The 12866-nt window shown below is 40.1% G+C and overlaps 1 protein-coding gene across 1 annotated transcript in view; it reads left to right on the top strand.

The window, feature by feature from the left end:
- Window positions 1-12866, top strand: part of BRIP1 (BRCA1 interacting DNA helicase 1) — a gene marked incomplete at its 3' end in the record, with an annotated part of 49812 nt that overhangs the window by 78 nt on the left and 36868 nt on the right. Inside the window, exons 2-9 of the mRNA XM_083874978.1 lie at window positions 1076-1203; window positions 1815-1926; window positions 2311-2499; window positions 3325-3452; window positions 3953-4087; window positions 9055-9345; window positions 9783-9995; window positions 10288-10487. Coding sequence (XP_083731104.1) covers window positions 1111-1203; window positions 1815-1926; window positions 2311-2499; window positions 3325-3452; window positions 3953-4087; window positions 9055-9345; window positions 9783-9995; window positions 10288-10487 — 1361 coding nt within the window. The 5' untranslated portion in view covers window positions 1076-1110. The remainder of the gene's footprint in view (window positions 1-1075; window positions 1204-1814; window positions 1927-2310; window positions 2500-3324; window positions 3453-3952; window positions 4088-9054; window positions 9346-9782; window positions 9996-10287; window positions 10488-12866) is intronic.

Raw genomic sequence — 12866 nt, 5'->3', positions numbered from 1 at the left:
GCCTCCGCCTAGCCGGGCACACACAGGAACTGAACCCCAGGTGCTGCTCTGTGGGCTGCGCTGGGCCGGCCTCACCGCTTCCTGCCCTCGGCAGGCAAAGCAGCTCTGCCCGGGTGGAGATGCCGCTGAGGGGAGCGCCCTGATGGGTGTGATCCCACCGCGAAGGGTCTCTGCGGTGTGCCCGGCCCTCCCTCCTCCTCAGGGGCAAACTCAGCTCGGAGTTGTGCTCGTTTAAGCGAGTTTTCTTCCCAGAATGGGCTGGGGAAGAGCCTCGGAGCGAGGTGGCCTTTCCTTTTGGAAGGAGGGGTTGGGTATAAACTCATGGCAGCGATTTCCTTCTCTAGAATTGCTTTTTCCTATTGGGAAGCTCGACGGTGAAGCTGAATTGGTGCTTTTTCATGGATTTGTTTAACTATTAAAAGGACACAAGTCAGTTAATTTATCCCAGGGAATCTGCCGGTTTAAAGTTGCTGCCTTACTTTGTCAGTGTTGAAAAAGTGTGAGAAAAAAAAAAACAACTCCCTGTGTTGTTCTAAAATATTGTCTCTTAAAGCCATTTTTGCCTCTTCAATATTTTTACTTCAATAATTTCACCTTTTTAACACAGGGAAATTGTCTGGTTTTTAATATCCAGAGATATTCAAGGATAATAACCACAGAATAGTAAAATGAATTATACCCCTTTCCCCCTGACTAATTCCTGTATTATTTATGGAAAAAAAGTTGTTTTTAAACATTTATTTTTCAACTCACTGTTCAGTTTTATATTTTGTTGTTATAAAATGTACAAGCTGCTCTATGTTTGTAGTTTATGACATCTTGGAGTTCAAGCTCATGGACCTCTAGAGTTAAAAAACTGGCTGGTTTTAGTGATTTAATATTCTAAAATACTTTCCCTGTGTGGATTTGGGTTCTCTCTCCACTCTGATGGAACCTGGACTGGTGTGTGCAGCTCTTGTGTTTTTATTTAAATTGCTGATGTTACTCTCTGGCTGGTGGCAGCTTGTAATGGCTTTATTTGGTGCTGCATTTGTTCCAGGCTTTGTGAATTACTAATTCTGTGTTTTAATTGCAGTTTTAAACCTGAAGCAGACAGGAGAAAAGCTGGCAATGCCTTCTGATGGGGCAGAGTACACAATCGGAGGGGTGAAGATCCTCTTCCCCTGCAAGGCTTACCCCTCCCAGCTGGCCATGATGAACGCTGTGAGTACAATTTATGGTGGCCAGGACCTTGTCTGTTCCAATATTTGGAATTCCAAAACCCCTGGCAGCATTTAGAAAGCTGGCACATTGAATTCAGAGCTTGCAGCACCCTGAGGGTTTCAGTTGTAGCAGCTCAATGTTCTCTGTGCTGTGCAATGTCTGGGAATGGTGAAGTACATTTTGGATTTGGGAGCATTTCTGCCAAGGGACGAGTTCCATGTGGTGTAAATATGTTATTTTTTAACATTTAACAAAATAACATATATTTTAAATATGTTACTTATTTAGGTGTGCTTTAAGAACAGTTGTGTACAAATGTTACAGTTTTTAGGAGGGGGAATAATTTAGTAAAACACATTGTTTAAACAGAATAAATATGTATAGTGATATTTCAATAAGTTTTAATATATATTTTTTTTTTGGAGAATGTTTCAAAATGAATTATTGCATTTATATTTAAACGTTTTTTTAAAGTTTTAACCAGGGATAGGACAAGAGGGCACAGCATTAAGATGTGCCAGGGAGAGTTTAGCCTGGACATTATTGCTAAGATTAGCTAAAGATTACTGCCTTGTTTTCTGTTCATTCTGTTCCTTTTATTCTCCTTAAAGATTGTTAAAGGCTTGAATAACAGGCAGCACTGTCTGCTGGAGAGCCCCACAGGAAGTGGCAAAAGCTTGGCATTACTTTGTTCTGCATTATCATGGCAGCAGGCTTTGTATGGTAAGTGTCTTAGTGTCTGCAAAATTTTTATTACAGACTAGAAAATAATTAATTGTTTTTTATTTAAACATTTGGGTTCAGCTCTGTGCCCAGCACTGGACACCTTGCCTGAATGGCAGCACAAAGCTGCAATGCTGAGCTGGGTTTGGATCCCATGAGGGAATGTGGCTGCTGGAGCTTTGGAGGAAAATCCTTGTGGGTTGTGTGGATTGGATGGGAGGAGGAAGGTGTTTTCCTTTCTGTGCCCTGCCCTTCTCCAGAGGGTGACACAGCTGCTGCAGCTCCTCACTGCTGCCTGCCCTCCATCCTCACTGCTGTGCACCTCTGCCTCTCCTGTCCAGTCTGGGGTGGCTTTTAATGACACACAAACGACTTTGTCCCCAGAGAAACCAGTGCCAAGCTCGTGTGACAAGGACAGGAAGGCAGAGCCGTCCCCACCCTGTCACTGCAGGTGTCACTCCCAGCCCAGGAACAACGAGGCTGCAACAAGTGGGACCCCCAGTGCTCCTCCTCCTGCCCTTCACCCTGACACTGGAGCTTCCAGGAAACTTGGGAGCCCACTGATAAACACAGGTAACTTCACTGCAGGCACCTAAAATTCTGCACCTTTCAAGCCAGGGATGTTTATTTTACCATCGTGATAGCAGACATGGTTCTGCCCTGCATGAAATCTGTGCACTGGTTAGTGTGTCTAGAAATGTCCGACACTGTTTCCTATATATAGGAAATATTTATATTTCCATATATATTTATAGTAATTATATATCAATTAATATAGTAATTATATATCAATTAATATATAGTAATTAAATATAGAAATATATATAAAAATATATATTTTTTACCATCATAATAGCAGACATGGTTCTGCCCTACATGAAGTCTGTACAGTGGTTAATGTGTCTAGAAATGTCTAACACTGTTTCCTATATATAGGAAACATTTATATTTCCATATATATTTGTAGTAATTATATCTATCAATTAATACAGTAAGTATACATTAAATAATATAGTAATTAAATATAGAAATATATAGAAAAAAATATATATTTTACCGTCATAATAACAGACATGGTTCTGCCCTGCATGAAATCTGTGCAATGGTTAATGTGTCTAGAAATGTCTAACACTGTTTCCTATATATAGGAAATATTTATATTTCCATATATATTTATAGTAATTTTATATATTAATTAACATAATAATTATATAGTAATACAGTAATTATGTATTATTTAATATAGTAATTATATATAGTAAATATATATATTTCCATACCTATTAATAGTAATTCTAGCAGTTACTATTCTCTAGTAATTACATTTTTAAATGTTCATGTAATCCTTATTTAACACATCCCTGGTGATGGACATCTGTTTTATTTTGTTAATTACAGAAGGCAAGGAAAAGGAAACACTGGCTTCAAAACTGTCTGCCAAAAAGAAGTTGTCCCTTTATGACAGTGAGAACGATGATTTTCAGGTGGACAGGAAAAGGATTCGTCCTTTAGAAACAGAGCAGCAGGTGAGCAGTTTATGGGCACTGAGATAATCTGGGTGTAGCTCAGCCAAAGTCCCAAATCCCAGTTAATGTTACAGGGGAGGGTGTGGGAAATAACTGAGTCATGTCACAGTTTGGAGTGACAGGGTCTCATTCATTTTTATTGTTCCTTGTCACAAAGGAGTCCATTGTTGCACTGAATTGTTCATTGTACCCTGTCCTAAAATCTTCCACATTTCAACAACTAATAGCCCTAAATTATATTTATTCCCAGTTGATGGTATTATAATTTCTGTAAATTTTGTGACAGTGGGAAAGCAAAGCAGAAAAACTCAGCAATAACTACAGATTCTTTTATAATTAAAACTTTACAGCTTTCCCTAATGACTTTTGTGTGGCTTAGATTTGGTTAAACTGTTGATGCCCAGTTACTGAAACAGACTGAGCTGAAACAAAACCAGGAGTGTCACTGTGAGCACATCCCTCTGCCAAGTGCATTTTTACACTGTTTCTTTCCCCAGCAGGTCAGAAAACGTCACTGCTTTGCAAAAGGAGTGCAGTTGGTTGATGCTTTAGAAGTTTATAATCAGAGAAAAAATGGAGAGCTGATTGTTCACTCTGAAAAAAGCATAAAAACACCTACTTTTTCTCCCCAAACAGTGAGTAATTCAGTAATATCTTTTACATCAGGAGTGGTAGTTCAAGAACAGTTTTAAACAATATTTTATGTGAAGGGGTTATGCATGAAATGCAGCTTAATGATGTTTAAGCAAACACTGATGCAAAGGTTCCTCAGTGTTTTTGTTTTTTATTTCCACTTTCTGTAGCAGAAGTATCACATCAGAAATTAAGGTACAGATTTGCACCTGTTTCTGCAGCTTTCTTAGGCATTTTCTGCATTTCTTACTGTTTGAAAATAGATTTTCCATAAATGTTTGTTGGAGCAAAAGCAGGAGAAGAAGAAATGTGAGGCAGTAGAGAGCTGAGTGTGAGAGGCCAAGTGATGTCAGTGGTGTAGTAACCACAAAGGAAACCAAAGGCTATGGGATTACTGTGAGACACTGGGAGCTAAATATTTTCTTACCAAAAGTGAAATTGTATTGTAGGCCATTTGATGGGAGGTAGTTTTTATTAATTTTGGAAGGCTCTGTAGATTTTTGAATAAGATTTGGAATGCTTTGTGCCACTGAACTTCAATTGGTAGCTTGAAATCCAAAGGCCACCAGAGTGTGCTATTGATTTTCAAATAAAAAGGACCTTCCCTCCTTCCTGATCCTAAAATTTCCTTTGGTACTGTGATGTGGGTACTTGAAAAAATTGATTTAAAACTTCAAGAAATTTCTTGTCTAGAAGAAAATGGAAAACTAAACAGTGTGCTGTTTGCTACAGCTTTAGAAAGAAGGTAACCTGAGAAGAAAGAGATTATTTCTGTTCAAGTTAAGAAAGGGGTTATTTCTGTTTAAGTTAAGAAATAAAGGGGGTTATTACCGTTTAAGTTTCTTTTCAAGGATGAAAGAATAAGCTGTTATTTTGCTGTGATCAACTTTTCCCTTAGTAGACTGAGAACTTGTCTGGTATCAAGAAAATTGCAGAAGGTAAAGCTTTATTTCTCATTAGTAGTTCTGAGCCTTATCTGCATTTACTTTAGAACAGGAAGAACTTTACAGCACAGGCTGTGAGGTGTAAAAATGCTTTTCTAGCCTGGCTTAGGAAATGAATCCAACAGATCTCCTGATGGACAGTGGATGGAGGGTGATACAATAATGTGATAACAGCATTGGGGCAGCCCTGCCCTTGGGTAACCTGTGTTTTACAGTGCTCAATCCTCTGCTTAAAGCAGATTTAGTTTCTTCCCAAGTCCTGTTTATGCTCCAAGAGGGAGGATGGGTTGGTTGTTGTTAGAGCACAGAGGTGCTGCATCACAGCACCTGCAGGTGTGTGGCTGAAGATCCAGAGCTGATTCTCTCTGGGAATCCATCTCAGCCCTCTGCTATTCCCTCCTGCAAGGGAGGGCAGCTCCAGGGTGAGTCTAAAGGGGAAATTATACCCTCAGGGTACTCTCTTGATTACTCCTGTCAAAGCATATGGCCTGAGAAACTGGGGCAGCTGCGTTAAGGAATCCCCATTTCTACCAGAGGAAAGAAAGTAAACAGTAAATGGAGAGTAGTGTAACAAACACTTGGGGTATCAAAAAACAACTGTGAAAAGAATCTGTCTTAATGTGCTAGCCCATTGCAGTTTAACATATTGCTTACAACCTGCACAATGGGGTTTGAGTGACTTCTGTTACACATTCCAGGGGACTGGCAGCCTGTTACAATCAGGGTCTGGACTCCAGAATGGGCTAATTTACCACCATGGGATGAAGAAAGTTGTGGATTTGTATTACACGCTCTCACCTGACACCGTATCTGATCCTCTTCCTGCTGATTGACGTTTTGAATGAGCTCTTTGAAGCGAGTTCCAGCTTAATTAAAACGTTTGCTTGGTTAGCAGTGATCTGTGAAAGCCTGTGATAAATATTGAACCGGGTTCACCTGCTGGTGACTGGGGGAGGATAAACAGCTGCTTTGTGTGCTTTAATCAAGGGGCTGCAGCAGCAGCAGAATGCTGGCCTTTTCTGAGAGCCTCCAAAGGAGCAGCTGAAAAGCTCTGCTAATGTCACTGCTGATATCTCCCTAGATTGTGCTTGTGTGATATTTCACACAAGAGACATTCACTGCTGCAGCATTCAGGTGCCTTTGTAGCTGGGAAATGTAGATGGAGATAGGAAGAACTCCTCTTACCTCTTTGTGTTTCAAAGATCACAGCCCCAGTGTTTGTTTAGCTCTATTTTACACACGGTACAGGCTGGTGGACTTGATTATTCCTTTTTTAATCGGGCTTCCACGTTTTTGCCATATAAATATTGATGTGATAGGCTGTTTTATCTGGCCCTGACAGAAGTACAAACAAGCTGCATTAGCCTAAGGTCCATATAGGCTGATATCTGATCTCTAATGGCATCTGTTCCTGTGTTTCTCATTAAGTACTGCAGAGAGTACAGGAGGATCATTTTTTGCCCTCTTCCCAATGAAATCCCTCTTTCAGATTCCAACAGCTGAAAACAGGTTTAGCTCTGAAGCCAGAGGGTATTAAGAAATACAATTCTGTTGTCTTAATATGAATTATTTCTGATCAGCCTCCTCCCCTAATTCCTTCATAGATCAATTGAAACATTTTCTGATTTTGTTACATCTTAACCAGTATCTCTGTGATATGAGTTGTAAGAATTTGTGCTTTGGGGCATCACTGCCGAGGAAACCCCTTGTTCATGGGGAGTTTTCTTTCTTTCTTTCTTTCTGCTGTAGGAATGGGAGAGGGGCACCACATCAGGTGTTGCTCTATGACATCCACAGCTGGTTCTTCTTAGAGAAATACAGAATTAAAATAATTTGCCTTTAATAAAATTTAAATATATATTTTAAGGATTCAAGTGCAAATCGACTCAGTTGAGTAATGTGGAAAGTGAAGAACTCAACTTTTGAACTGTGTTTTCACCAATTTTCTAAAGTTTTTCTTCATTATGAAGGATCTTCTAAAAAGGTTTTATTTATTAATGTATTTGGGGGCTAATGGTGTCTGTGGCTTTCAGAAATGCTGTGACTACTGCAGGCAGTTTTATTTCTTAACTACTTACCATAAAATCAGTCTGAGTTTACAACTTGCTCAGTATTGTGGGTTTGAGTGTTTTTTGAACATAAAACTTTTTTCAAAGTTAAAGGTAACATTTTAGTACTGGAATAATGGCTAAAGTGCTTCTTAATGCCAGTATTATACCAATTCCAAACCTCTTTAAACCAAACTTTTAAGCCCACAGTAAAATATTGTAATTTATAAGCCTCACGCATAAGAAGACTTTATTTCTTTTTTAAGAAAAGAATAATAATCTGATATTTTAAGCCCATCATAGGAGAACCTTCTGTTCCTGGTTTTTATATGTTAATTTGAGCTGCATTTTCCTGTTGTTCCTGTTAGTCCTAATATTTTTCTATTATTTTTATTTGGCTTGGCATAGCAGTGAAATATTAATGGTAAAGTCTCATCTTAGTGTCCTGTGTATTATTTTTCCCTCTGAAAACACAATCTGACTTGGATTAAAATTTAAAAAAATCTATGTATTCTTAAAAGCCCTCCACAGTCACTGCTCCAGTTCAATTAATTTTTAGCTTTGTAAGGTGGTTTTCATTATTTCCAGGAGCTGAGCAGAGTCTCAGTGATAGAAACATCCAGGTAACATTTGCACTGGAGCTTTGTGTGTGAGCACAGGGCTGGGCATGGCACGTATGTAACATATACCATATGTCAGCTGTTTCCTGCCTGCCTGCTGACAAGAGCCCCATTCATAACCCCTCTTTTTATCCTCTCAGTGAATAAGTAATTATTCAATATAGAAGGCAGGATATTTGGAACTGGCTATTTAATGTGGCAGCACAGGGTAATGAAATCTGCTGTTCCTGGCAACCTGAGAGGGGAATGTAACAATTCCAGCATGGGTGTAACTTTATCTGCTTTGAGGCCTGTTTATTTGGCACATCAGTGAACCTTTTATCCCAGTGAGTGGCAGCTCCAGAGGGTTACATTTTCATGCTTTCTATCATGTATTGTAATATTTAATGGCAGACAAAGCTGAGTGGGGCTGAGGGAAACACAAACTCACTTCTCCTTGGAGTGGAAGCTGAAGACAGCTTGATCCCCAGAATTGTGGTGTAACACACAGCGTGACTTAGCATTTGTTTGGAATGGATAATCTTACTGCTACAATTCAGGGGAGGGAGGAGTCCTGCACTGGGCAGCTACGTGTTGTTACCTGCACCACCACCTGGAGCCCAAATACAAACTCTTTGACACTGGCACAACTCTTTATTTTCCATGGGAGGTGTGTTTGGACATGGTGACACTTGAGTTCCTTCTTTCCTGTGTGTCTCTTCAAATTCATTTTGACAATTTCATGTCAGTTGTTCCAGTGTTTAATATTCTGAACGACAGTGCTTCTCAGGAAGAAAAAAAAATGGCTTTTAACAAATATTTTACAGGATTAGGTTCTGTTTAGAATTATTCCCTGTGTTTCTTTTATTCTCCTGGTTACTCCATGGCCTTTGGCAGAATGGCACAGCAAACATGTTTCTAATGGAGAGAGTGTGGTATAGTCTGTTTTATCTGTACACAGAGTTCCTGAACTGTCTACAGTTCTTCTGCTTGCTTTAAGGAAAAAGGTTATTTTAACTTGAGTGTCTGTTCCAAGTTTTCTTCATTGAAGGTTTTGGTCTCCTGCTTTTTAACAGGAGTGTCCTGAGCTGAAGCTTCAATGTGAGAAGCTTTATTTGCATTATTCACATGTGTAAATATTCCACTGGATTAACAATTCCTTCTCATTGGGTTATGATAAAATTGTGATTGCTGGAAGGATTTTTTTTTTTTTAGGGATTTCCAGGCACAAGAATGTGGTGCATTAACATTTTAGAACTTTTTGCATCTCGAAGGGCAGCCCTGGTGACTGAACCAGCCTATCCCAGACCAAAAGCAGATTTAGCACATTCATCTCACAGTGAGATTTTGTGAATCTTTTTTTTGTCTTGTTTTGCAGCCTCCTGTCCCTTGCACTGAGTGTTCCTGTTCTTCTGGGAAACAAGCTGACAAAGATCCCAGCCACACAAAGAAGAAAGAAAAGGAAGATCAGTCGTGTATTCCCAAAATTTTCTTTGGGACACGGACACACAAACAAATAACCCAGATCAGCAGGGAGCTGAAGAGGACAGCATATTCCTGTGTCCCCATGTCAATCCTTTCCAGCAGGGATTATACCTGCATTCATCCAGTGGTGTCCAACAGCAGTAACAGGAATGAAATGTGTGTAGAATTGCTGGAAGGAAAACACGTGAGTAATTCTGTTTGAGAAAATGAGCACTCATTAAACAAAGTCAGATTTAACAGCTGCAATGAGTAACATTTTTTACTTCTTTATATTTTGTTGGCTAATGCCACCTGATGACGTTAAAATTAAATATTAATTGTTAGAAAATACACAGTTGATACACAGTAGCAATAATAAGATTTGTGACTGCCAGGTTAATGTTGGAATAAGATTTAAATAATGGCTGGGTTATAAATTAAGAGGAAAGAAATGTCCTTTATGGATGTACATTTCAGAAACATGGATTTACCTGACACGAAGTGTTATTGTCTGGCATAAAAAGCAGCTGTTAGAAATGTCTCCAAGAAACAGCCAAATGCATGGAACACTGGAAGATTTTAACCTACTTGGTTTTCATTATTGTTTGTACCCACTGAGTCTCTGCCCTTCTTTGCTTTCAGGGCAGGTCCTGCTCCTATTACCACGGTGTTCACAAGCTCACAGAGCACCATGCCCTGCAGCCTGTGCCCCAGGCCTGGGATATTGAGGACCTGGTGGGCCTGGGCAGGAAGCTCCGTGCCTGTCCCTATTTTGCAGCCAGAGAGCTCATGGTGGGGGCAGACATCGTGTTCTGTCCTTACAATTATCTCCTGGACCCACAGATCAGGGACAGTGTAAGTATATTGGTGAGGAGTGCCAAGAGCTGAAGTTAAAAAGGAATTACTCATTGAATGTTATGTTTCTGTGGTCAGCTGAGATCCCATTCATGTCCAAAATACTCTCTATAAAATAACTCCAGGGGTTTTACCCTCCTTGGATATTTTCTGGGTTAGAGAAATTGACTCAAAACCCGAAAAGCTTCATTTGCACTATGATCCAGAATTTGCATTTTTTAACAAGATCCTGTTAATTGCTGTTTCTCATGTCTTTCACTCTGTTTTACTAGACAAGACCTTTCTTTTTTAGATGGACATAAACCTCAAAGGCCAAGTGGTCATTTTGGATGAAGCCCACAACATTGAGGACTGTGCTCGGGAGTCCGTGAGCTTCGGGGTCACCGAGAGCCAGCTCCGAGCTGCCCGAGAGGAGCTCGATGTCATGGTCAACAACAGCATCAGGCAGGAGCATCACGGGCCCCTCCGAGCTGTGTGCTGCTCCCTGATAAAGTAAGGCAACTTTTTATTGTTTTATATCAATGAATATTTGTTAAAATCACCTTTGGTGGCGTAAGTTGCTCTGTCGCATCAGATAAAATGCAACAAAGGTACACTTAAAACTATGCACTTGTCTGATTTATATTTATTTGAGGAATCCCCAGGGTTTGATCTATTAAAAAAAATCTAGTCTCACATGGAAATGTTGAAGTGCTATTTTGAAAAGTCTTGAATGATGTGTTGCTCTTCATGGGGCTTTTTTTGACTCCTGGTTTATAAAGCTCGGTATGAAAATTTTCTTAAGATGGATTTTTGTATTTCACACATTTGTTTGCTTATTTGAGAAATAATAATAGCATTATTTTGTCACATATTAGTTAATGTTTATAGAATGCTTTAAGAGACTTGGACAGGAAGTATTTGGAATGGGTTGGAATCTTGGAATCGGATTGGAATCCACCAAATTCTTCATAGTCGAAAGTGAATTTGTCAGTCGTGCCCTTTGTTTTCCCTGGGAAACAGCTTCCTGGGAGGGGAAGAGCTGAGGGGAAGTTGAAAATTATGAGAGGGGCTGTAACAAAAGCAAATGGACAGAAGCCCAGGAAGAAACAAGAGGTCCAGGGCAAAGTCTTTTGGGTGAAGTAGAAATATCCAAGTCAGCAGAAAAAAGTGAATAATGCTACAAGTGGCTTTGCAGTTAACTGAGTTCAGTGTGTGCGGCACCTTCATTTTGCAGCACAGCACAGGAGGAGTTCACTCTCCATCCTCACTCTCCTCTCAGAGTTAACGTTTGTGTCACACAGAGACAAGGCACCTTTTCTGCTTGGCAGAAGCCAATTCTCCTACCTTGGATATTTCAAATGTTAAACTTTAGTAAAAGATAAGAACAGCGTGGCTGAAGATTTGATTGCCTCAAGCTTTTTAACCTTATCAGGAAAACTAAGGTTGATTGTCCTGGCAAATCTGCCAGCAGCATGAAAAGCAGTTGCTGGAAAGCAGAAGAGTGGGTGTAAATAGGCAGCAATAGGTGAAATGCCCCTGCACAGTGACATGGCTTTGCCAAATGCATGGGGAGCTAAAAAAAAAATCATCTTTACTTCTAAAGATTCTGGGCCCTCATTCCAGAAAGCACTTAAGGATGGGCTTAGTGCCACAGAGGTGCTGCAGTGACCCTGTGAGGAGTTTGCAGCTCGAGCAGTGGAGGTGTGCTGGCAGGCTCTGCTGCTGAGGTGCACGTTTAGCAGCACTGATCAATGGAATATGCTGTGTCAGCAGTGGAATTTTCTGGTACTGAGGGAAGCAGCAAATGCTCTTCCTGGAATTGAGGGCATGTGTGCAACGTCCATTCATTCTTTTCCAGGAAACAGTGCATACAGCAATTTTCACTTCAAAACCAGAGATAGCTTTCTGGGAATCAGGCTAATTTTATTTATGTTTCCTGCTTAGCTCTAAAAATAATTTGACAGGCTTTGCAAGGAAATGCTTTCTTGTTTGATGGAATTTATTTGAGAATTTAGGGTGTTTTTTTGTGTTTTGGTGATATTTGGCCATTGCATTAAGTTTGTATTTGCATTTATTATTTCAAAAGGCCTGTGATGGTGTTTGCAGTTCATAACAGGGAAACATTTTACATTTCCTGTAGTGTTTTACCCATTGTAAATCTGTTTAATTCCTGTCACAGGGGCCTTGTCCTAATTTCGATTCCAGGTCTTTTTGATGTCACATTTGAGGAATTGGGGCCAAGTTCTGCCTGTGTTAGTGATCACCATTCCTTAACGAGATAAAGCAAATTACAGCCAAAGAAGTGATTGTTGTGGCAGTATTGGTGAGGTTTTGTTTGCATTTAACCTGGCAGAGGGGAACTTATATTTTAATTGTTCCATGGATCAGATTATTTGTGGTGACAGGGCAGGAAATGTAGAACTGAAGCAGTCCCAGAGCCTTGCTCTTGAGCTGATAATGATGAACTGGTTTTGCAGGTAAATATTTTGAGCTGTTGCAGCACTGACAGCTGTCTGTTTGATGCCTCCTGCCTTTTGATGGAGCAGACAGCTCCAGCCTTTCCTGGGAGGGAGGCAGGGAGAGAGGGAGCTGCCTGCTTTTCCAGCAGAGACAAGGTCTTGTGGCACTGCAGGGATGAGGGAGCACATGCTCACCCAGAGAAAATTCCAGCTCTGCCACAAATGAGATCAGCTCCATGTTTAGCTTTTAGCAGTCAATCACATTTTGCATTGTATTACAATTATAATTCTGCTTCAAGTTGCAGCAGTTGCCAATACCTGTGGGTAGGTTTAAATGTGCACTTGTTATTGCCCCACTTTCCCTTCCGTGTGTAAATATGAAAAGTGTTCATTTCATGCCTCAGGATTTGTTCTTGATTGGAAAGTCAGC

The sequence above is a fragment of the Zosterops lateralis genome (genome assembly GCF_965231275.1).
Source record: "Zosterops lateralis genome assembly, chromosome: 19".
NCBI classification, from domain to species: Eukaryota; Metazoa; Chordata; class Aves; order Passeriformes; family Zosteropidae; genus Zosterops; species Zosterops lateralis.
Note: the sequence above shows the minus strand (reverse complement) of the source record. Positions and strands in the feature narration are given on the sequence as shown.